This window comes from Camelus bactrianus, chromosome 7, assembly GCF_048773025.1.
Source record: "Camelus bactrianus isolate YW-2024 breed Bactrian camel chromosome 7, ASM4877302v1, whole genome shotgun sequence".
In the NCBI taxonomy this organism is placed as follows: Eukaryota; Metazoa; Chordata; class Mammalia; order Artiodactyla; family Camelidae; genus Camelus; species Camelus bactrianus.
This window is the reverse complement of record NC_133545.1, coordinates 78,043,660-78,069,702: the sequence shown is the minus strand read 5'-3', so window position 1 is coordinate 78,069,702 and position 26,043 is coordinate 78,043,660. Positions and strand designations below refer to the sequence as shown.

Below are 26,043 nucleotides of genomic sequence, written 5' to 3'. Positions count from 1 at the left end.
GCTATTCAGTGAGGAACTGAGTTGCAGTTGCTCAGGGGAGCCAGGCGGCTGCACTCAACTGTCTTTGAAGAGGGGCTGCATTGCATTTGAGAAGCACTGGGGTTATACACACAGTCCCACAGAAGGTCAAGTTAGAAGACCTTAGAAAACAATTATTCAACCCTGTGATTTCCAGATGAAGACACTGAGGCTCAGAATGGTGATATGATTTGCCTTAAGGTCATATCACTGGCTCTCTCTTCCCCACCCCCAAGCCAAATTCTGTTATAAAGGGAGGGGGCAAAATCAAGGGGACTTGCAGGAACTGAGGCCTATGATGTCATTTGCTTGTTCTTACCCTGATGCACAGTGGCCAGACCACAGGTGGACCCCACAGAATCACAGGCTTTTCTGCTTTTAGGGATCATAGTGATTTTAGTCTATGTCTATTTAGTCTATTTTAGTCTTTTAGATCATAGTGATTTAGTGATCATAGCCTCTCCAGATGAGAAAACTGACGTCCTGAGAGGCTGCGTGACTCAGCTACTCGGCAAGGTCTCCACAAGCCAGAGCCTCAAACTCTGAACCCGAGACTCACCTAGGGTTCCCTGCCACAGAGCAAAAAGATTCGTCTCTAGAGTCATTTCTAGCTCTTGATGGTACCTGGTTCAACATAACTGAGAAAGATTATAGAAATAAATGAAGCAGCAGCTACTGCAATTCCAGTCAGTAGCCAACATTTTTTTTAATGTTAAGGTAATATTAGACTACAACTTCCTAGGGTTCACATTAAAAAAAAAATTTTTTTTTTGCTTTTAAAAACTATTTGTTGTGAAATTAATACTTTCTTACGTTTCTTTCTTCCTCCCTCCCTCCCTTCATTTCTTTCTAACTTTCCTTCATGGCAGGTCCACTTTCTCCATAAGCAATTTCTCCAGTGATCACCACAGTAAATCTGGTTACCGTCTGTCACTAGACAATGGAGCCTGTTTACCCATTCTTTGCTCTTCCGTGTTTTGGAAGTGTTGAGAAGAATAGGTATTCACTTTTCTTTGAATCTTTGTTAGAATTTGCCAGTGAAACAGTCTGGTCCTGGGCTTTTGTTTGTTGGGATTTTTTTTTATTATTATTACTGACTTAATCTCCTCACTAGTGATCAGTCTGTCCAGATTTTCTTTTTCTTCATGATTCAGTCTTGCAAGATTGTATGTTTCTAGGCATTTATCCTTTTTTTCTCAGTTCTACAATTTGTTGCTGTATAGTTGTTAATAGTAGTCTTTTAACGATCCTCTGAATTTCTGTGGTATCATTTGTAAGTTTGCCTCTTTTGTTTCTGATTTTATTTATTTGAGCCCTCTCTATTTTCCTGTTTTTTTCTTAGGTGAGCCAAGCTAAAAGTTTGTCAATTTTGTCTATCTTTTCAAAGAACCAGCTCTTTGGTTTTTTATCTTTCCTTTTCTTTTTTCTTTCTTTTTTTTTTTAAGTCTGTTTCATTTGTTTCCACTCTGATCTTGATTATTGCCTTCTTTCTACTAACTTTGGGCTCTTTTTCTAGTTCCTTTGGATGTAAATTAGACTGTTTATTTGAGATGTTTCATGTTTCTTCTGTTAGGCCTGTATTGCTGTGAACTTCCCTCTTAGAACTGCTTTTGCTGCATCTCATCAATTTCAGAATGTTGTATTTCCATTTTCACTGGTCTCGAGGTTTTTTTTTTTCTTTTTCTTTTTTTTGGGGGGAGGTGGGAGGCAATTAGGTTTATTTATTTATTTTTTTAGATGGCGGTGCTGGGGATTGAACCCAGGACCTCATGCATGCTAGGCATACACTCTACCACTGAGCTATACCCTCCCTCCTTGAGGTATTTTTTTTTAATTCCCCTTTGGTTTCTTCATTGACCCATTGTTTGTTCAGTAACATGTGGCTTAGTCTTCATATATTTGTGATTTTGTGGTTTTTTTAGTTTTCTTCTTATAATTGATTTCTAGTTTAATACCGTTGTGGAAAAGATGTTTAATACCATTTCAACCTTCTTACGTGTGTTGAGACTTGTTCTGTTCCTTTCTCTTTCTCTTGCTCTCTTCGCTGTGGTTTGATGACTTTCTTTAATGTTATATTTAGAGTCTTTTCTCATTGTCTTTTGTGTATCTACTGTAGGTTTTTGCTTTGTAGTTACCATGAGGTTCACATATAGCAGCCTGTAAATCTATAAATAAAATAGCCTATTTTAAGCTGACAGCAACTTAAGTTTGAATGTACTCTAGAATGTCTACATTTTTGCTCCTCCCCCACCTTTCGTTTTAGATGTCATATTTTACATCCTTTTGTTTTGCATATTCCTTAGCTATTTATTGTAGTTATAATTAATTTTACTACCTTTGTCTTTTAACCTTCATGTTAGCTGTGTAAGCAGTTAACCTACTACCTTTACTATATATTTGCCTTTACCAGTGAGATTTTTACTTTCATACATTTTCTTGTTGCTAGTTAGTGCCTTTTCCTTTCAGTTTAAAGAAATCCCTTTCACATTTTTGTGAAGCTAGTTTAGTGGAGATGAACTCCGTTAGCTTTTGCTTGGCTGGAAAACTCTTTATCTTTCCTTTGATTCTGAATAATAACCTTGCCGGGTGGAGAATTCTTGGTTGGAAGTTTTGTCCTTTCATGATATACTCTGCGTACGTAATGCCACTCCCCTCTGTCCTGCAAAGTTGCTGCAGAAAAATCAGCTGACCCCCCCCCCCTTGGGGGTTCCCGTGTATGTAACAAGTTATTTTTCTCTTGCTATTTTTAAGACTCAGTCTTTAACTTTTGATATTTTAATTATAATGTCTTGGTATAGATCTCTTTGGGTTCATCTTATTTGGAACTCACTGTACTTCCTGGACCTGGATGTTTGTTTCCTTCCCCAGGTTAGGGAAGTTTTCAGCCATTATTTCTTCAAAAGGTTCTCTGCCTCTCTCTTTCTCTCTCCTCCTTCTTGTTCCCCTACAATATGAATGTTATTCTGCTTGATGCTGTCTCATAGGTCCCGTAAGCTGTCCTCACCTTCTTTTTGCTGCTCTGCTGGGGTCAGTCCCACTGCCCTGTCTTCTAGGTTGCTGGTCCATTTTTCTGCTTCATCCAGTTTGCTGTTGAACTCGTCTAGTGTATTCTTCCGTTCGGTTATTGTATTCTTCAGCTCCGTGACTTCTGTTTAGACTTTCTTATATTTTCTGTCTCTGTTGAAGTTCTCATGTGTTCATCCATTCTTCTCCTGAGTTCAGTGAGCATCTTTATAACCATTAATTTGAATATTGATTGATTGATTGATTGTTTTGGGGGGAAGGTATTAGGTTTATTTATTTTTAGAGGAGGTACTGGGGATTGAACCCAGGACCTTGTGAATGCTAAGCATGCACTTCACCACTGAGCTATACTCTCCCCCCTTACAACCATTACTTTGAACTCTTTATCAGGTAGATTACTGATCTGTTTCATTCAGATCTCTTTCTGACGTTTTATCTCAGTCTTTCATTTGGAACCTATTCCTCTGTTTCCTCATTTTGCATGATTCTCTGTTTCTGTGTATTAGGCAAAACAGCTACCTCTTCTAGTCTTAAAGGAGTGGCCTGTGTAGGAGAGGAACCTTATTGTTCAGCCTTGCCCTTGCTCTTAGTTGGCTCTCAAACCTTTGTGCTTGTCTGAGTAGCCTGGTTTATTTTTGATCTGTCCCAGTTGTTGAGGGTGTGCCAAGACCTGTCAGTGTTCCAAAGGGAGGGCTGTCAGTCAGCACCTGGTTTCAGGCTGATTGGAATCCAGCTCCTCAGGCAGCAGCTTTTAAAGTATGCAAATACACACAGTCTTGTGGGACCATAACTGTAAACCCTGCTGACCTCCAAATCAGGAGATCTGGAGATACCTGCTGGATAATGGCTGCAAAAACTGGAGCTTCAGATGAGTGAATTAAGCTCCTTTCTGGGAGGTACCACAAGCTGCTGCGAGGCCGAGGAAAGGTGCAAGGATGGTGTCTCCCTGCCTACATGGCCAAAAGCACCTCTGTAGCCACTACATGTGTGGCAGACCTGCAGCCTATCCCTCAGGTTGAAGCTCTAGGGTAAATAAATGGGCCTTTTTCACAGGCAGACCAGGGTATGTTTCAGTCTGCTCTGTGCGCAGTACCCTGGGTGTGGTAGACTGCCCAGGACTAGCTTTCCAACTGTTTCAGTCTGGTGGGGCCCAGGCATGCAAGCCCCTCTGGTCCCCCAGGGTCAGGGAACCATGGAGCATTCCTTGTGTGGACTGTGTTGGCCTGTCTGCTTTAGTCTGGCTGCAGGAGAGGGCTGAGGGTGGGGCACTGCACAGCGTTAGCAATGCAAGAGAAGAGCACCAGGGGCGGGGTTGCTGTAGCTCTACTGAAGTCGTACCTGGGTACAGCCACCTGCGCTAGCAAGGTATGGGGAGTACGCAAATATGGCATCTGCCAGCGCCTTCCTCCCTGACAAACGTCCCAACTGGTCCTTGCCCCTCTGGCAGATGCTTTAAGATGAGCAAATGAATTTCTTTCACATATAGTCCAGGCACTTTCAAACTGCTGCCTTCGTGTTGAGTCCCAGGATGAGTGAGTCCACAAGTTAGCCTCTCAAAAGAAATATCTCATTCCCATAGCACCCCTCCCAGGGCCCCTGGATGTAGCCCCATTGGTTTCCAAAGCGAGACATTTTAGAGGCCTCGTCTCTTTGGTGAGGGTCCCAAGGGATGTGGGGCACAAACTGCCTGCTCCTCAGGGAGGAGCCCTGGACTTAGGAGATCCCTCCCTATCATGGGTTGTGGAGCCAGCAGTGGGGTTTTGGGAGACTGCATCTCTGCCTCTCCTACTTGTCTCCTGTGGCCCTTTAATTCCTTGTTGTGGAAGAGCTGCTCATCTAGCTATCAGTTCTTTTTCAGCAAGAATTATTCCATATGTAGCTGTAGATTTGGTGTGTCCGTAGGAGGTGAGTTCAGAATCTTCCTGTGCCACCATCTTGGACCAACCCCCTTTATTTTCTCTCCTTCTCAGTTTTTCATCGTTGTTCCCCCTGGTGGTCACTGAGCAGTCTTATTTTCAGGGAACACAAGCCCATCATTGGGTTGTTTATTTTCTTTGTTTTTTGTTTTCTGTATTAATATTATTTCTTCTGATTCCAAGGTTAGGGAAAGATGTCCAACAAGGTTCTTGGTGACAGAGAACATGAAAGTCTCTTCTTAGAACTGAACAGAAGAAAATCTTACAAGGATTCCATACAATTTCACAGAGGATAAGGGTAACATAGTGCAGAAATAGAATTTTGTTTCTCTTACTTAAAAAAACGTAATGTCTTGGCTTTCAACAGTGTTACTATAATGTGTCTAGGTGTGGACCTTTGTGTATATTGATTGAGCTCAGTGGGCATTTTGGATTTGTACATCATATCTTTCATCAAATTGGGGAAAATTTTGATACTAATTCAAATATTGTATCTTTTTTTCTCTCTTTTGGGGGACTCCCATCACAAATATGTTGATATGTTTTATTTTGTTCTAGAGATTTCTGAGGCTCTGTCCTTTTTTGGAGGTATAATTGATGTATTACATTTGTTTCAGGTGTACAACCTGATTTTTGTGTACAATGCAAAATGATCACCACAGTAAGTCTAACTAAATGTCACCATACATAGTTACAAAATTTTGTGCGTGTGATGAGAACTTTTAGGATCTACTCTCTTAGCAACTTTCAAATATGCAATATAGTACTGTTAACTAAGGTCACCCTACTGTGCATTACATTGCTATGACTTATGTATTTTATAACTGGAAGTTTGTACCTTTTGACCCCCTTCACTTGGAGAAATAGAAGTTTGATTCAACTCTGGAAATAACTGAATTGCCTATTTTTTAAAATTCCTCTTACAGTGGTCTGACATTAAAATGACATTTAACTAGCGTGGACAAAATTCATATAAACCAAGGATATCTGAGGGTACATTGGATCAAAAGTTTTCATATTACTCCCAGTGGACTTCTAGACAGACTTTCTCAAGAGAAGCCTTCCCATTTGGCTACCTTGAGAAATGCTACAAGAGAAATACGCAACCCCGGAAAATCCAGCTTAGTGAACCCAGATCCACCAAATGTCAAACAAAGGCACTTACGTTTTTATAATTCTTGGTGCTTTTGTAGATGTCTGTGCTCGGGATGCTTCCAAGGCTGTTCCATGAGGGACTAAAAGGAGAAAAACTAAGGTCAGAATTTTGTGGAATGGGCATATTTTGGAATAAAAAGAAGAAATTACGGATACTGAAGAACCCATAATTTGGGTGTTTGGGGACTCTGTCTTGAGTGTAGATGACATTTTCCGGTAGCTAACTCTGAAGTGAACAGCTGGTGTTTGCGTGGAACTGGGGGAGAAGGAGGAAGTGTGACTCTTTTCTGGTGGTGGAGAGACGTGCATGGCATCCTACTTTCATATATTTTAACACCTTATGGGATAAGCAAAGAGCTTTCACACAAGTTAAATCTTATTTAAGGACATAACCCTGAAAGGTCACAGTATTGCCTTCATTTTTTTTACTGGTGAGTAAACAGGTTCAGAGAAGTTCAATAAAGGTGCTGGGGGGAAAAGGCAGCCCAGCCTCTAACTGTAACCCCTGGGTCCTCCCTGCCTGGTACAGTGCCTGCAACTTACTTGGGAGCTAAGCAACTCTCTGATTAATTCTGGAGAGTCTGCAGTGATCAAGTTAGTCTCTCTTCATAGAGACAGGAGTCTGGGAGGACCAGAAATAAGTCCTCCCCAGCCACCAGGCTGCTGGTTTCCTGTCCCTGGTGCAATCAAATAAATTCCATGATTCTTCAGGTGTGACTAAGGACAGATTGTAAATACAGTTCCTGAAGAAAGAGTATCTGTTTGGGGTCCTCTCAGCCATGTGCTCTCTGGATCAGCCTTATAATTACTAGAAATTAAATACTGGGGAGGACACTGCTTTTGCTTGGCTGAAAGCCTCGTTTACCAAACCTGCAGCTAAACTGTTTCTCCACTGATTTCCCCTGGGCCTGCTGTGCTGTGCTGAATTTTACCTTAAAGCTCAGCAACTGTGAAAGTCTTCCTCTACAAAACCCTTCTCTCCCCATCACACTCACACAAGGAAAAACAAATACGGAGGCACACAAAGCACAAATGGCATCCTTTTCCAAGGACAGTTTCTGAGGGATTTCCCCACAGCAAACTGGATACTTTGGAAGCTTCAGAATTCTTCCGGGCCCTTGGGCAACCATTGAAGGGTGCTGGGGGCATAAACACAAGCCCTTGGGCAGGCTCCCACCTGCCAGGGTAGGGAAGGAAGGAGGGAAGGAGAATTAGTTGCTGGAACAGGGAAGGTGGACTCATGCTAAGCTGAGGTTTTCCTGGGTTTCTTATTCCTTCATGGCCCAAGCGCAGGCAGAGAAGGGACCAGAAGTCTGGGGAAATGACGGAAATTTTGAGGAAGGAGAGAAGTTCTCCTCTGCGCTCCGTCTAGACAATTCCAGACACCCAGGGCACCTACCAAAGGCCCCTCTAGAGACAAAACAAAATGAGGGAAGCAGCACGCCCCTTCAGGCTGCCTCACGGAGCCATGACTTTAAACTGTGTCTCTGCGGCTTGCACTCTGCACATGATCTGATTATGTCGACTTCACCTGATCCGCGTGGCTTATTGGGTACATACCTTATTTGGCAGATCGGAATGAATTTTGGCTACAGTCAACTGTGTTGAAGTCTCCAGTTCTTGGTTACCTAACTTCTGGGTTACGAGCTTCCAAAGAAAATGAGCTGTAATACATTTAGCAGTTGTCTGGTTCCAAGCCTTGGGCCCAGTGCCTCTCAGACTTCATCTCATTTTATAAAGAAACTACACAGCCACCTCAGTCTTTTGCTGAACCAAATGTATCTTTTCGTCTCACCATGACTCAGGGGAGAGCACAGCAGTAGAGTAGGTGAATAAGTGCATAGATTTGGGGGTGAGATACACCTGGGTTCAAATCCTGGCTCAGCCACTTACTAGCTGTGTGATCTTGGGGAAGGTTCTTAACCTTTCTGAGCTTCAATGATCTTATGCATAGAATGGGAATAATAAAACCTATTCACAGGATTTCTTTTTTGAAGGTTAAATATAACAACATGAGTAAAGCACCATATGCTTAATTCGTAGAAGCACTCAGTATGTAGGAAGCATTATGAAAGGAAGTATAAGAAATCTCAGGGTGTGCTGTCCTGTTTATAGGTAACCTGGATCTTGTATTACTCACAATTGAACTCTCAGGACCACAGTCAGAAATCCAAATATAAGGCCAGCTAGTAAACCAAGGTCGAGCCCCAGAATGATGGATGCTATGCATGTAAACACCCAGATAACCTAGGAAAATATGGAAATGGAAAGAATTATGTTAATTCTTCATCAGGTGCCATCAGGTGAGTGACTACCTGTAAAAATAATAAGATCAATTGCCCATGAACAAATCACAGCTTTTTAAAATAGCCTGACTTCATTTCATATTTTAAGTGGAAGTGGAAATTGGCCTTTTCAATAAAGGCCATTTAAATATTTAAATATATGTCCCATTTAAATATTTTAATGTAATTTTTGAACAGGTAATATATTAACGTAGTTCAAAATGAAATTAGTATAAGAAAGGTGTGCAGTGGAAAATCTTGCTTGCAGCCTTTTCCCCACTCCCAACCTGTCTCCCTTGTTGTATCTTTTATTTGTGTGTATGTGTGCAAAAGTGCACACTTTTTGCTCATGACTTTTCACAAATACAAGCAAATATGACTACAAAGCGTATTTTATTTTCCCATCTTTTAATGTGTTATACACAGTCTTCTGTTTTGCACTGGTATTTTTCACTTAACAATTTGTCTTGGAGGTCTTTCCATCTTGATATATAAGAAATTTTCCCATTCTTTTTATCTGTTCTGGTTTAAATTAGAGGAGAATTCAAAAGAGTTTATCTTTTTTTTCAACCATTCCTCAGAACAGTTGTAAATGTGACTTTAATCAGAATTATAATCTGTGTGGGTTTTTGTATTTTGGCTTATTGTTTTTGCTTTGTTTGCCCTTCTAAATTGGGGGATTTGGGGTTTTTTTTTTTTCCTCTTTTTTCTTTATGGGGAAGATAATTGGGTTTATTTATTGATATTTGGAGGAGGTACTGGGGATTGAACCCAGGACCTCGTGCATGCTAAGCATGCACTCTACCGCTTGAGCTATACTCTGCCCTGAGGATTCTTTTTTAATATATATAAAGTTTGTTTGTTTTCTTTTTTGGCTTTAGAAGACCAAGGGTATATGAGTGAGTTCTTATGGGATTCTTGCTGGAATTCCATCTTCCCAGAGATACAGGACTTTCACAAAACGCAGCTCACGTGGGAGGTTTCGCAGCTTTGGCTCATCCACAAAATTCTAATTTCTGCTGTAGTCCCAAAATGCAAGTCAGACTTAGGAGATACAGGGATGGAGTAATAGGCAAGAAGCACGTAAGAAGCAATTCTTATTTCAGAGAAAAATGGGTAAGTGACTTACGGCATCAGTCTTATTCTGCCTCCACAGGCGAGGTACGTCACACACCTGCATAAACATCCCTTTCAGGTTGGCAATTACGACAGCTGCCAAGACCGACTGCCAGGGGAGACAGGGAAGGCTGTGTTATGCTGGGGAATGGATTTCCATGTGATGATGTTTAAATCTGTTATTTCTCTGGGGGCAGAGCAGTGAAGGGAGATTATGCAATCAGGGTGGGGAGAAGCAGGGTTATACCTTCTGCAAGGGTTCCAGAAGCTTCCCCAGGGCAACGATGGCAATCATCACGATCCCAGCCGAGATGATGCCAGCAACCTGAAAGACACACATCTCCCATCAACAGGGTTCATCCCGTCCCCTCTGGATGTCTGTCTGCTGGATGTGTGCGTGAGAGAGCCCGCTCAGGGGTGCACTTGGCGCTTCCTGACCTCCCCCCTTCTGCTCAATACTGTTGAGAGAAATGAGAATTAGTTGCTAAAACTACAAAACTGAGGGAAAATGGAAACCATACATTTAGTAGCTGTGGCAGACAAATTAAATGTGGAGATAGCCTATTTGACCTGGATTGCCCTTGGATATATTACAGACCTATACTTTTGGTGTCAGTTCAGGAGGGCAAACTTCTAGTCACTTGCCATACCAGGAAACAGGGACCACCCCCCTTTCTCGACAACAGATCCTCGTCGTAATGTGCTTGGGAAATACATTCTCAGCACGAAACTGATTCTTCTGCATTATTGAATCAGCAGCCTGATAACAATTCTGCTATTGCTTTTGAGCACATGGCTGCCATGAAAATCTCAGAGAAAATACGCTTACCAGTCCCACTGCAAATTCACAAAACCACAGGAGCCTGCTGAGAGGTGAGACCACACATCCTCTCCCAGCTGCACAGACGCAGGCTCAGAGCTGTGCCCCGCAGCAGCCCCAGTGAAGGCGGGTCAATTAGCAGGAGAAAAGGAAGCTTCAGAAACTTTACCTTCGCTGGCAAAAAAGCTCTCCTAAGATCCATAAATAGTTAGGAGAGAGGCTGAGGGGGTGGGGACTATTCTCTGGTGTGATTAGATGACCAGTGGATTCTCTGCTGAGACAGCTGGGACCTGGCCGAGGTGAAGGCTAGAAGCTCTGAAACAAAGGAGAGGAGACAGGGAGCCAGAGGCAAAGCGATCAGAGGGGAAGCAGCAGAGAAGGTTGCATTGGGCACAAGTACTGCCACGTGCAAGATGCTTGAGTCAAAGGAGACACAAAAAGCCAATATACATAGAAAATCTGAAAACTTAAGGCAATTTCACAGTCACACTCATTCACTTCACCTGGCAAATTGATCATGCACGTTCAGAGGACAGCTAGACCATCCTGAGGCAGTATTATGTACATGATGTACTGAAAAGTCTGCTCTGTTCAGACAGATCTCCTTTCTAGGCAATTTATTACCTCCCAGAACCATACCTCTGGGTTCCCAGTACCTTGTGAGCTTTCCCCTCTCCTATCTAAGAGAAGCTAGCATCCTCTCTCCCTCCTTCCCTCCTTCCTTCCATGCAGTTTCTTAACCAGTATCTATTGTCTGTCCTGAGCCATATGTATCTCACTGTGGATGTAGGGCTCTATGGACTGGTGAGAGAGATAGAGAGCTGGGGACAGGAACCACAGCCAGCTGCCCAATTCACGCCAGGAGGGTGGCCACCGACTCACCAAGCATAGGGAATAATTAGCCTGCAATTAGGGGACCAACATTAATTTTCATTACTATATTAAAGTCTGTGAATGACCCATTACCTGTACTTAATTTATAAGGGGAAATTACTTATTTTGTGGGAAATGCTGTAGATTTTATATCTCTGAGCAGACTCGATTACTAGAAAATTAATTCTTCTGTTGAGTGAGAGGGTAATCAGAGCTAGAGAGTAGTTTGTCATCAGAATTACTTTTTAATGAAGCAGTAGCAGTCAGATGGGACTGAAATAGCAGGTTGCAGCGATGAGCTCGTCTACAGTCTGCAGATGTGCTGGAAACACTTGATGTCCACCAACACTCATGCTTCCGTTCACTCACTCAGCAAATATATGCTGGATGTTTCTTACGTGTCAGGTACAACGTATGTGTCTCAGGTGCTAAGACACTGTTCCTACCTGGAGAAGCTAATGACTGGAATGATCCACATTTACAAGTATGGGCAGGGATTTTACAAACATTTTCTTATTCAATCCTCACAACGTCCCTATGAGAGGGATTCAGTGATTATCCCCATTGCATAGATGCTGAAACTGAGGCTCCAACATTAAAAGAGAGCATGAGAAGCCACACAAGGGAAGACCTGCCAGTTTATTTGATCATGGGTCCCTGGATTTCAGTCCAGGCATTTAGACTTTTAACCCCAGAATTTAGTATACATTTCAGTAATTAAATATCAAGCTATTTCTGTGCTTGTTTCATTCTTCAGTACTGAAATCCTGGCATCCTTCATTCCTAAATATAATACACGCCAGTGTGTGGCAGGGGCTATTAGCTTACCAGAACACCATTATCCCCAAACCCTCTGCCAAGGAATCACTTTACATGGGCATTCTCTCCAGGGGGCGGTGGGGAGGGTCGTATGGAGGGGGGTGTGCCTCCGTTGAGCCTGGAGGTAACAGCAGGAGTGTGGAGATCACCACGTGGGGGTCTGCCTGCATCCTCTTACAGCCGTGTGCCCTGGGGAGCTCATCAGTGCCCCATTTCCAGTGGAAGCAGCAGAAACTCTAGCTGTTGACAGCTGCCCCCGAACACTGGCAACTCTGGAAATCACCCCCGACCTCTTCCCCTTGACCCCGATCTGCGCTCATGCTTCCTGTTGGGGCTGTGTTGTTTTACATGCTCCCTCAGAACTAGAAATGTTTGCAGAAAAAAAAAGAATACTCCATTTTTAAAATAAAAATTCTGAAAATGAAAATTAAATTTTTGTTCAGCAGGAGCCATGAAATGGGAAGAAGTTGATTCTTCCAACCCCGTCACAAAGACCTATTATAAATGGGAAAGTAGAAGGATGGAAATAGCTCAGGGGTAGAGCGCATGCTTAGCATGCACAAGGTCGTGGGTTCAATCTCCAGTGCCTCCATCAAAAGATTTTTATTTTAATTTTTTAAAAATGGAAAGGAATACCACGGGCACTTTGGGGACAATGAAAACTGTCCCAGGGAAGCTCAGGGTTGGAGTCAGTTATCTCAGTTACTTGCTTTCATGCTTATTTGTTAGTGTCTCTGCCTTAAAAAAACCTTATTTGAAGACCGTGTGTAAGGGCAGGGGGATGTATATGTGTGTGTGTATGTGTGTGTGTTACACTATTTACTTTGGGTTTGTTGTTCTTTATTGTCTCAATGAACTTTTTACTCTTCAATAATAGTTCTTTCTGTGTTGTTAGGAGAAAACTCACCAACAAACAGAAGCCTAGTTCCTGAGCCTGCCTCCTGCCCCATCCGCTGGTTTGGCCTTGCTGACTCACATGCAGCTGGAAAGGATGGCTTCTGAGAACAGCTCCCAAACTTTCTGGACGACTGAAGGAGGGGTTTGCCAGAGATTAACTGGGATGCTGGGTTTTGGGTCACCTTGCAAAGGCAACAACTAAAAACCACATTTAAACAGCAAGATTAAACCCACATTCAGAATGCCAGGAAGAAAAATCTTACTCAGGGATAAATGCCAAAATGTTCCAACAAAAATAACGTTGGCCAGCAAACTGCTGTTCTGTGGGACCAAACACTTCTGGAGGAAGTCCCTGACTCTTATAAAGGAAATATAAATTGACGCTTTTCATTTTCCTGAAAATATAATAACTCACTCAGCCATGAAGTGCTCTTACTACCAGGCCTTCTCTATCCTCAGATAACAAATTGGTAAAAATAGCATTCTTCATTACTGATTGCTTGTCAACGGTTATTTTCCCTGAAAAAGCAGGTAAGCATAGCTGGCTGCCAGCTAAGCAGGGACACAAAGAGGCTGGAGAATGGCTGCATCAGAAAACCATAAATGTTGTTGTTGAGGAGGTTTTCCGGGAGGGGGTAGATCGCGAAGAGAGATAGGCCCGAGGTGAAATCAGGTCAGAAAGGGCAAGTTTCTCTCTTCTCAAAGGCTAATAGTCCTGCTCAGAGCTTTGCAAGCCTTTCTGAGCCACCACTGCCCTGAGTCACTCTCTGTGGCAGGGATCACCGCACTGCTTCCATACCTGTGTCTTTCCCCCTGTGCTCTCCTGGACAGCCGTGCGGGACAGGGCCGTAGTGGCCACAAAACACGAGAAGAATCCAGAGAAGATGTTGCTGATCCCAAAGGCAATGAATTCCTAAAAGAGAGACTAGATGAGAGTGATGCTCCAAATACAGTCTTGGTAAGATCCTCACCAGGAGGGTTTAAAGAAGAACGTTAAGAAAGCCACCTCCCAAACCCACCCTGCCTGGGATCCCCAGTTTTATTCTTACCATTAAAGGTGCTTGGAGCCCTTGAAAGACATCCACTGAGCCTGAGAGAGGCCTCACTGCTCCCAGTTGTTTTTAAGATTGATCTTTTGCTCAAACGCTAATTTCACTTCCTGGTGAATGGCATTTGTGGAGCTCTCACATAGAACATTTTTTCTGTGGTTGGATATTTGCTACGAAGCATATTATGACTAAGAGAGCTACTATTCTGAGTACTAATTGTCTAACTGCTGTAATTGCTATGCTGTGTTTTCAGAAACACCATACTTGCAGCTTTGTGAGCAGTGGAAAATGCTCACCTGGTAACACATCATACGCTATAAAACCTGTCCTGTAGCTATTACAGGCATCCCCTGCTTTTCGAAAGTTCGCTTTGCGCCACTTGGCTTTTGTGAGAGACCTACATTAGTACTTGTTTTTGCTAACTGAAGGAAATCTCAAGAGGATTTTCGCTTTCATGAAAAAGGGCACAAAGCGTTTGTTTTGCAGTAAGCCAGTACAGAGGCTGCGTGCCGCCCCCCACCCCCAAGCAGGGAGAGCGGCGCCGCCAAGCTCCTTCCCCAGGAACCACACTCAGCATCTCAGCATCAAGCTGCCATCGCTCTTAACTGTATTATTGTGAACACTTGTTCTCCATCTCGGTTTATTTCGTGCATCTGTTTGCAAGATGTGTCCTAAGGTGATTGCTTCTTCACTTGACACAATTTCAGCTTAAGAAAGATTTCATGGGAACACTCTACTTTTGGATAGAGGGCGAAACCTACCATTGCACAGTGAACTGCCTCAATTTAAAATGGTCACAACATATTACTGATGTTTGTTGTATTGTTTTGCTGTATTATAACCATCACTTAAAAAAAAATTACCGGGAGATACTAGATTACATGAAGAATTCTTATTCTGACTTCATATGTTAACCTTAAATGTTACTTACGATTTGACTGAATTATTTTCTTAAATTAGGATTACTTCAACTTATTTCTTAAAAAGTAAATTGATGTATACAGCAAGGACATATAGCCAATATTTTATAATAACTATAAATGGAGTATAACCTTTAAAACTTGTGAATCACTGTGTTATACACCTGAAACATATAATAATGTACATCAACTATGCCTCAATTAAGAAAAATAAATTTTTTAAAAATGTAAAAAAGAACTATATCAAGCTAATACAACCCATGGGGCTTGTTTGGATACTTAGGCAAACAAAACAACTGTTTAAAAAAACTTTTTAAGATAATTTGAAAACTGACTAGATATTTGATGTTATTAAGGAATTACTGTTAAAATTTTTAGTTGTGAAAATGATATTGTGGTTATACCTAGAAACGGACTGGATATTAGATGTTTTTAGGGAGTTACAGCTCATTTTTTAATGTAAGTGATGTATCATGATTGTGTTTTTTAAATGTTTATCTTTCAGAGATATATAATGAAATAAAATATGGATAAACAGTAAAATAGATTTTAAAAAGTAAAGTGATACAGCACACAGATTTCCAAATAATTTCACATTAGCATACACAGGAGAGAAACCAACTCAATAGAGGTGGGTGGAAGAAACCAGTCCCTTCTTTAGCAGACAACAAAATCTTTGCTATTTTCTGTTTTCTCCTTATTTGCAGCCCTTCAAAACCAGTTCAGCCAAAGGGTGACCCTACCTGGTTCCCATCGATGGTGTAATCATACTTGATGGCGTATACTTTTCCTACAGACACTGCGATGGCATAAGCTACCACAGCGATGGAAAATGATGCCGTCAGCATCTCGGAAAACAGGCTCACAGGAGGAAGTACAGGAGGCAAAAACCTAGTGAGTTTTTAAACAAAAAATGCCGTGAAGATTTGACCACAGCACTCTTTCCACACCCCACCAAATGCTCTATCAGTGCAGCCACAAGTCACACATGAAAGGACTTAACCCAAAAGGACAAGAGGTACGTGAGATGTATCAACTGCTTTTCCAGTTTTTAATCAGAAGTTGGTGCTTTCTCACTGGCTGATTCCTTTATTTGAGAGCCTACAAGTGCTGCTTTATCTATGCCTCTGACAAGAACAAATCTGTCATTACTGATTCTTTACTACCATACAATCCCATGCCACGCCATTTCACACATTAATGTTTCCCCTGACACAATTTCATCTTAAAGGTCTTTGAATTTAAAAGACGTCCCAGCCAGAAAATGAGATTTACCTCATACAAAGAGATGTCAGGTCTGTTAAAAAGGCAAAGAATATAAGATGCTAAAATAGTGGAAAATCCATTTCTAAGAGCCATGATATTAAAATCTTCTGGAGTCCAAAAAGGATGAAATTTATGTAATTACCGGAATAGTCACAGCGACTAAGACATCCCAATGATTGTGGGTTCAAACAATTACTGTTCGACAAAACTAGAGCTACTGTACCAACCATATAAAGAAATAAACCTGCAAGTTTATAAGCATACAGTTGTCGCTAAATATGAAAATAGAAAATTGGAGGGATGGCTTTCTTGTACCTGTATTTTGATGACTATCCATATGGTGTAATTCCAGAGGCCCCTGGCCAAAAAATACAAACAAAAACCAATCTCCCTGTCCTAACTCACTTAAGCCAAAAGTTCCCTTAATAGGAAACTACATTCCCCCCCCTGCATAATTAGAGGGATATGGTAAAGTCGAAATAAGACTCTTATAGAAAACAATAGACATCTAGAGCTAGCTAATATCTTAATATTATCCAAATTAATATCCTAATCTAATATCCTACATATTGTTGAATCCACTTCTCTCTTTTTGCTGTTAAGGGAACTGACTCTCCGATAAGTGAAGTGATTTGCTCAAGGTCATTTAGTAGGTCTAGGTATGAAGTTAGCCATTAGACGATTTCCTGGGTAGCAAGGGCTGATGGGCCCTCTTAGAGCCTGCGTGTTAAGAAAAAGCCTTAGTGAGGGAATGAGGGTTTGGGTGAATCTTAGTGGGTTACTCAGAAGCTGACCGGACATGGAGAAATTGTGTATTTCGCCAGGATAGGGGGTGGGGAGAAGGGTAATGGTCATGATCTGGGGGACGGTGTCATTGGGCACCGAGTGACACTAACACATGGCCTTGACCCTCAATAAGACAAAAGGAAGATGCTTTTACTCCCTTATTGGGGGACTGAACCGGGGAGGGGTATAGAGGTGGGCTAGCGCCACGTTTCTCTTTCTCTTTGTTCATGTTACCAGGCTTGTTTCTGTGCTACCAAAAAGCGAACAAGACCAATGGGATCATGCCCTGGGGGAGGAGCTGTAGTCCCAGGGCCAGATAGGTTAGGTCAGCTGGCCAGTCACACCAGGTGGTCTGTCAGCGATACAGCTTGATAAGCCCCAGAGCAAGAGGCCAGAGATTCATTCTCAGCAGGAGTGCAGCCAGGAAAGCTCTGGACAGGACCAGAAAGGATCAGCTAGGGAGCAAAACTGAGTTCCCAAAACCTCTTAACGGAGCATGGACTTCTGGGACAGCGCCTTTGCTGTGGACCTCCTCCAAGTGCTACATCCTGGAAAGCCTGACAACAGGGACCTCTAAAACGTCTCTCTTAATGTAGCTCTTTACAACTACTCAAATCATCTAATTGTTAGGGTAGAAACGCCGTCACTCAAGTAGCCACGCTGCATCTTTTATCACTGAATTTATGCCGGCATTAGGATTCACTATCAAAATGTTGATCCTAATGTAAAGTTTCCCAAATTTACCTGGTTGTTAGAATCACTTGAGGACCCTTTGAAAAATATTAAGTCCCAGGTCCCTCCCCTGGAACGCCTGACTCCATAGATTCAGGGTGGGAACTGGGAATGTGTGTTAACCAGGGTCTCCTGTGATTCTTACAAAGAAGTAAGTCTGAGAAACACTGGAATGGATGATATGTAAATTAAGCACCATACAGCCAGTTGTAATTTTTCAGTTTGTTTTTTTTTTAACAGATTAGAAGGAACTGTAAGAGTAATCCAATAGCAAGGCAGCAGTTCCTGGGGAATGAGCACCAGGACTTCGCCAACCCAGGGAGTTTGTACCAAGAGCATGAGAAACACAGACTGGTCCAGGTTCCTCAGCTAGTGTTGAGGGAGGGGAGACTAGTACTTACTGGTTATCTAACTGCAAGTCTAGTCGTAGATGCTATAAGTTAGTGTTACAGATCTAATAAACACCTGGGCTTCTTTTTCAATGTCCTGTGATCAAATTATAGTGTAGGGCCCTTGGTCCCCGCTGCACTATGTGAACGACCTCTTTGGTGTTCCACCACAAGCTTCAGTTGAGATTTCGGAAGTCTGTCATTATCTCTGTGTTATAGGAGAGCCCACCAGGGCCACAGGGCTAGATAGTGACAGAGGTGGACAAGGGACTTCAGTTCTTTACTCTTTTATTTTTTTAATGGAGGTGCTGGGGATTGAACCCAGGACCTCATGCATGCTAAGCACATGTTCTACCACTGAGCTATTACCCACCCTCTCTTTGTTCTTTTCATTCACCAAACTACCAAACATATCAAACATCAAACCTCCCTTGAAGATAAACCATTTTATTTATAAGATCAAATGATGTAACTGTTACCTAAGACTGATTAAACTAAATGGAGGAGAATTTAGGCCAGATGTCCCTTATCCTTTAAGCAGACCGTTCTCAGTACAGTAAATGTTACTAGCCATGGTTCTCTTTATTGTATACTGTAATTATACATGTGAGTTTAAGTCAGGAGCCTGGCATTAACTGTGCCTGTCCTGCTGTGTTTTAAGAAAGAGAAAAGAGAGCATCTGGGGGCTGCTTTTAAACAAACAGCTTGATCTTTATCTACTCACATACTGTTTATCCACTAGTTTGCACAAATGGGTATTTCTTTAAGAGTGTTAAAGGAGCACCAATGAAATGAAGCTTGTAATAAAAGGTTTCATTTAAATAGAAAGCACCGACAATATATCAGCATTGCCTAAGAGCAACTCCGTACTCACCCCCTAGGGATGGATTTAACAATGCCAGCATTAAATTTTTTTTCCAGGTTAACTCCATATGAAATACCAGTAGCAATTATTGTCTGAAACAAAATGAAAGAGGTAAAAGTTCATGTGTTTTAACAATTTCTTTCCTTTCTCATGAATGCTGAATTTTCTAATGACATATTCTACTTACCACAATGACTTCTATAGGAATAGGGACTGGGATTTTGTGTTTAAACCGATCATTTACTTCCTTAACTGCCATGCAGATGATAATGGTGAGTAATCCAGCAATGAAATCAGCAAGGTTGGTGTTACCAATATTTTGAAAAATCTCAATCAGAGTCTGTCAAAAAAAATAATTTTATATACTTCCCATGTGAAAAATCATATCATCACCAAACAGCACTTAAGAATTGCATGTAAAAATCATAAAAGTGTGTTGGCTAATACAGAAACAATTAAATACCTCCAGTCTCTGCAATACATATACCAAGTTATTAATGATGGTTAATTTAGAGTGTAAAACTATAGGTGATTTCTGCTTTCTTATTTTTGCTTATCGGTACTTTTTACAATAAAAATGAGCCCTTTTAAAAAAGAAACTATATCATAATTGGGGGTGGGGGTATAGCTCAGTGGTAGAGTGTGTGCTAAGCACATGCGAGGTCCTAGGTTCAATCCCCAGTACCTCCATTAAAAAACAGTTAAAAAAATAGAAATTATATAAAATATATCATTATATACTGTCTTTTGCTTGCAGAGAAGCTTTAAAAGTTTATAGCTTAAGTGGTTTTACAGGTGCCATTAAATGACCTATAAATTTTTACCATGCTGATATGGTATTGTTGAGATTAAAAACTGATAAACCAAAAAGTCCCAATTAACCAGTATTTTAGGTAGAGCTCTTCACTAAGCCTGAATGATACAGGTGATAATAAAAATTCTTAAAATACTTCATAGGTAGATGCCTATGGACTGATCCATTCTTTACGGCAAAGAAAAGCTACTGAATTGATATATAGGTCAAGTATAAATTTTTAGAAATTAACCTGGTACTTAATTGAAACTTGAACTAAGATGACTGAAATAAAAATAACTCTTTCCAAGTGGACAGACAAGCCAGCTCAAGAAGAACTCGTTTTGTTTTGTAAATAGGAGGTTTCTGGGAATCAAGGGAGATTAGCAAGGGAGCATCCCAGGGGAGAACACTGGTGTCTTTGTTATAGCAACGTCAGTTCTGTAGAAGGCATGACTGAAGGAGGTATTCCTCAATTCTTTGAGACAAGTAATCCCCCGGTGAAGGTTGCTTTTCTTTGAATATGCTTTTTATATGAAGATATAAAAAGATATGCTTTTATATGGGGATAAAATACTACTTAAAATAATTATAACAACCAGGTAACAATTATCTATAACGATCGCTAAGTAATCTAAGAGTCATCTTGCCAGCAACCTTAACTCTTTGGAAAATATTCAGGAGTAAGGGAGCAAGAGAAGTCATTGTGCAAGCATAGTACATTCCTGCACGTGCTTGAACCAGAGTTCAAGATTCTGACTTGCAGTTTTGCTCTTGCTTTCAACCCAATACTAGCACATTTATGTTGCTTTCCAGAGTTAGTAAAAATGCGGATACATTGATAGTAACAAGGTGAAGCAAGTGGCAGCAGGGCGAAAAAAAATGGAGAAACTACCAGGAGTGGACACAACTTAGGGCGTCTTCCATGGGGGTAGACAGCCCCACACACCTCAGAGTCTTGAAGATATTGCTGTCTGGCCCTTTACCTTATCAGTTTTCTAGTGATGACCCTCCTTAATTCATGAGCTAGATACAATATTTCAATTAACTGTCTATACGATGAAGGTTTACTTTAAGGGCGTGATGGAAAAATTCAAACTCAGAAACAATCAGAATGACTATCCCAATCCTAAAACCTTTCATCTTACAAAAGTGGTTACTGACAGGGTTCCCGTTTAAGCTGAGAGTCACTTAGACCTTTGAATAAAAAGCATCTCTTGCAACTATGAGCTGCAAAAACCAAAATCAGTTTATATTACACAATTGCACCCAGCAAGGCATATGAATATACTAGCTGACTCTCTTAAGTTCTGCAATAGAAAGTTCAACCTATTTGGAAATAAAACTCACCCATATAAACTGAAGTAGTGAGATTGTTCTCAAAGATACAGAAATGATGCTTTAAGAAAGCACTGAAAAGTAATTCTAATTTAGTTTACTTTTAAAACACTTACTAAAATATGTTTAAAATATGAATACGCTTATGATTCTCTATTTTAGCCCAGAATAGTTCAAATCAAGATAATGAAACTTTTCAGAACTGGGTAATATTTTACTATATTTCCTATCATGCTTGGAGAATTTTAGGACCATTTCATTCAGAGAATTTCTTCCTTCTGGGTATAGGCAGCCATAAGTTAAAAATTATACCTGGTATTACATATGAGAAAATTCATTGGTTAACTTTCGGTGCCAAGTTTATTTTAATTCATCTTATCTCTACGAATATAACAAATCCTTCAATAATCACCCCTTGCTCTCAGGCATTTCCTCCTGCCGGAACTTCTGTGTGTATATAAGCTCGACCCTTAACGTGTTACTTTCCTTATTACAATGGCTTCATTTTTACATACTGAACTAGGTTCGAAGTAATGAATCTGATCGAGCTTAGTGGTGGCTTTCAAAACTCTCGCCATCTGGGCAGAACTTTTCAGTGTATTCTTCCTTCTCATTAGGGGAAGCAATGGGGAAATAGCATCAATTTAGTAAGAGGCTCCCCTTGTCTATGGAGACAAGCAACTCACAGAGAAGGACAGGAAAACATGAACACTCGGAAAGGGACTGTGTGGTTTACTTACATAACTGAATAGTACACCGTGGCAGGAAGAGTATTACTAATTCTGAATTCTGCCAACACCCTGTCCTTTTCCCTTCTGCATCCCATACCCAGCCTCTCTGGTGTTTGTAAATCAAGTTTTCTATTTTTCTTTTCTTCCCCAATATTTCCTTCTCCTATTCTCTGTATTCATTATTTCCTTTTTTGGGGGGGATGGAGGGGAGTGGCAGGCAGGCAATTCAAAGTACAGGCTTGTAACAAAAGGGGTGTTAACTGCATTCCAGGAACAGCATTTTACAACAATCTTACAGTCTTGCCTGGAGGGATCCACTGCTGCCCTGCATTTGTTGAAGGATTCTTTCACGAATAATTGCAACTGGTAATATCATAAGGAGAACCCTCTGTTCAGGTACTGACTGGCTCATTCAACCCTTATGCAATTATTTCCAGATCTGTTGACTCTCTTTTTCCGGAGGAGCAAGCTAATGTTCACCCTCACATAGAGACGATTGAAGTATCCTTATCCAACCTGGCTGGTGTGGGAGGAACTGCTTGCAGAATTCTGGGACACACTCTAACCTGAGGCTTCAAGAACAATGTTCAACAGGACATAAGTTGCATAATGATCGCATTTGGTTTAGACTAGTTTTGATGCTGTTCTAGTGTTTCCTGGTTATTTTAGTCTTTGTTGAAAGTGGGATTATTTGCAGCGAGATTCATCCTCAACATAGTCCTAGGAGACCAGAAGAACTGATTCAGCCCCCCGTCTGTAGAAGTCCACCAACGGTCAGGGATCCAGGTGAACGACTGGCCTAGGCCTCCTGTGATCTGTGTGGATGCGGGCCTAGCACTGTTCACACAAAGAGGCATTCGAATACACTCAGGGGTGTCTTGGTGGATGCAGGAGTCAGTGGGTTTGTACAGGGAGTGAACAGTGCTTGACACATGGTAGGTTGTCAATAAATACTTCCTGAAAAGATGAATGGATGACAATGAAGGAATAAATGAATGAACAGTTGACAGGGAAAATATGAATGCAAGAAAAAGCAAGGTTCGTAGGGACGGCCAAAGTGAGAGGGCTGTTAGAAAAAGGCAGTCAGAAGGTCTCAAAGCAAACCAAGGACTTGGTAGGAAAAAAATCAACAATGACAAAAATAATGATGACTTCAAAACCAGCCTGTGCTGATGTCTGCTAATAGCCTGGGTCCTTGAGAAGCGAACAGTGACCTCCGCAGGGTCTGATCATCACGAGACTGGAAATAACAATAGGAGACTGAACTCTCACCATGAGCCCTGGAGCCTAAGGGCTTTCCACACATTTTCTTGTTGAATCCTCACAATTCTACAGGCAGCTACCATTATTACTCCCATTTTACAACCGAGAACACTGAGAGGTTAAATACGACATGCCCAGAATCACATGGGTGGGTAGGTGGTGGATCCAGGACTCCAGCTGAAGTCTATTGAAGGGCAAAGTCCATGGTCTTAATCCCTGTGTTATACCCCCTCCTCTACCTTGTCCCACGACTTAGCACAGTACCTGGCCTGTGCTAGCACTTGGCAGTATTTGCTGAATGGCCCAAGTAATGGGGGATTGTGGCACTATTGTGAACTTGAGCCAACTCCCCCCAACCTCACTAAGTTTTAGATATGATCACAGCCTTACATTGTTTTAGAAACTAACACCTGGCTCATTCAAGGACTCAAACGCCATTCTTAATGCTGGCACATTCTATTTGCATAGGCCCGTTCTCCCCCAGCGTGGGTGACATCATGTTACTATTATCACCACTTCTCAAGCATCGATAACATGCTTTATATAGAACATACATTTCGATCCAAGAACTGTTGCAGATCTAATTAGTGTGATCTACATCCTCCTTTTGCATCTCTTTTGCATGTTGAATCATCTCTGAATCTAATGTTCCTTTTCATCTATAATTGCTGAGACATTTATATTATGCATTTTATGGACTCTCACAGTTAAAAAGGGCTTTAGAGATACATCTCAAGTCATTTCATTTTTATAAATAAAACAGAAAAGAAGCCTTGAGATGTGAAATAATAATTTCAAAATAATGCTTTTTTTTTTTTTTTTTTTGAGGACTTTGTTAAGTGCCAGCCCTGGGGGCCAAGTGCTTCTCTTATGTCCTTATTTAACTTAACTGGTAGATATTATTACCAACCCCATTTTGCAGAGAAGGAAACTGAGGCATGGTGATACGCTCATAAAGCTAGTAGTCAGGATATGAATCCCGGTCATCTTGCTCCAAAACTGAGATTTCAACTGCTATCCTCCATGATATGTCTACATGGGTCACTTCTTGTCAGAGGCAAAGTTGAGACCAGAACTCAAGTCTGTTGCCTCCCAAATCAGTCTTCACTTCACTATACCACTTTGCTTTCATTAATATTTTTAAGAGCAGTGACACATCTGAAACCATTTTGATCAGTTGAGAACAATGATTTGCAAAATCCGTCTTCTTCAATGTTACTCCTGATTCTACGGCTTATTTCAGAGAAGAATATTTTCAACGGCCCCCAAAGGCAAGAAGGAACCGTACGATCCCCAGATTCATGTTAAACAGAAAAAGTGAATCATCCCCGGAGTAGGGAGCAACACTTACATAGATAATGGAGAGAATTCCATTATAGTTTTTGGTTGAAACGTTGAGGACGATCTTCAGCTGTGAGACCAACACTTGGAAGGCAGCAGCTGTCGTGAATCCACCAACCAAAGGATCTGCCAAGTACCTCACTATGAATCCAATCTGCAAACCTCCAAATATCAACTGGAACACGAAGAAAGGAAAATTACATGTTTGCCTGGGAGAAGAACCAACCCCTTTGAATTATTAGTAAATTAAATTTAACACCAATTAAAACTCTGGTAGCCTGCCAATACATACCTGGGGAAACAAATCTGAATTTCTTAATTCCCTATCTCCCCCCCTTCACCAATCTAAAATTTGAAAACCATGTGTAACATGCACCTTGAAGTATTTCTAGATATGTAACAAGAAAAGGAAAAATCCTGTAGCTTATGTCTGTGACTTTGAAGTTTCATGGCTCTGCTCACCAGAATGCCTTTTTCTCTTGATAGGTTCTTGCCCACTTCCCTTCTCTCATCGTCATTTGAATCACTTGAATCAAAAGCATGTTCTTTTACTTTTTTTTCTCTGTCTCTGATGATTAAGTGAGCCTTAATAAGTGGGCTCTCGCTGACTATGTTAGCATCTGACCTAAAACAATATAATTTAAAAAATAACTTTGGGGAACCAGTAAGTTGATTTGTTTTGCTTTTAAATGAATCTTTAAGTCTACTTGCCTTACAATTAAGTTATTTCAAATAAAAATCATGCCAATCTATATATTCCTTGTAAACCCATTACCTGTATGATTCCAACTAAAAGAGTAAGGGTGCTCGCAATTAATACTCTCGTTGTGTCTCTAGCCACAGAGTCTATCACGGTGGTATTCAGTGCAGTTCCATTACTGCTGGTTATGAGAAAGTGTTCATCGGGGGCCATGCTCAGAACAACAGATCCCACCATTAAACTGACCACTGGGAAAGGTCCTGGGGAAAGAAGCCTCTATCAGTTAAAAAGCATTAATTGCAAATATTTAAGCTCAATATGTCTACATAGGATTGGAAGTACTGAAGTAATTAGCTGTGATTGAGAAAATACTGTTTGTTCATAAAAGAAGCTAAAAAGCAGGTATTTCAAGGCATTCATGACCCAGAAATGAGCAAGACAGACATGTAGGTGGGTAATTATAATACAGCTTTCAGGATGCGTTCTAAGTACTCATAAAGGGTGTCTAACCTATCTGTGTTTGATCTTCATGTGTATGGGTGAGGACGAGATGGAGGGGGGAGCTATCAGGAAAGGTTTCCTGGCAGAAATGGCATACTAGCTGAATCCTTACTTGTCCCAGGATATTTTTACTCCACGTAAGTTCAATTCCTACAGTGTCCAATGTCCTGATCTCTGTAGAACTGAGTACCTTGATCAATATCACAGGGCCAAAATTCAGATAAAGAAATAGCAAACGGAGTATAGATTTTCTCTCTTTCTCTTTCCAAGACAGATTATTTTTTCATATCAAATGCCAATCTGTAAGATTCTATATTTAAAAAGTACTTTTCTTCCAGCAGCTGCTTCATTCACTACTGATATTTTTATCCATGATGATGACGATCCTATCATTTGATCATGGAAGGTTTTAACAGTTGGGAGGACTCAGGATCCAAGTGCAGTAA

General features: G+C 41.1%; 1 protein-coding gene across 2 annotated transcripts in view; it reads right to left on the bottom strand.

Moving 5' to 3' along the window:
* Positions 1-26,043, bottom strand: part of SLC26A4 (solute carrier family 26 member 4) — a 52,183-nt gene that overhangs the window by 16,418 nt on the left and 9,722 nt on the right. For both annotated transcript variants that reach the window (XM_074367664.1, XM_074367665.1), the window contains exons 5-14: positions 25,172-25,356; positions 24,407-24,571; positions 19,118-19,270; positions 18,940-19,022; positions 15,636-15,783; positions 13,723-13,836; positions 9,762-9,839; positions 9,528-9,623; positions 8,254-8,360; positions 6,124-6,193 (exon numbers count right to left, since the gene is read on the bottom strand). In XM_074367664.1, coding sequence (XP_074223765.1) covers positions 6,124-6,193; positions 8,254-8,360; positions 9,528-9,623; positions 9,762-9,839; positions 13,723-13,836; positions 15,636-15,783; positions 18,940-19,022; positions 19,118-19,270; positions 24,407-24,571; positions 25,172-25,356 — 1,199 coding nt within the window. The remainder of the gene's footprint in view (positions 1-6,123; positions 6,194-8,253; positions 8,361-9,527; positions 9,624-9,761; positions 9,840-13,722; positions 13,837-15,635; positions 15,784-18,939; positions 19,023-19,117; positions 19,271-24,406; positions 24,572-25,171; positions 25,357-26,043) is intronic.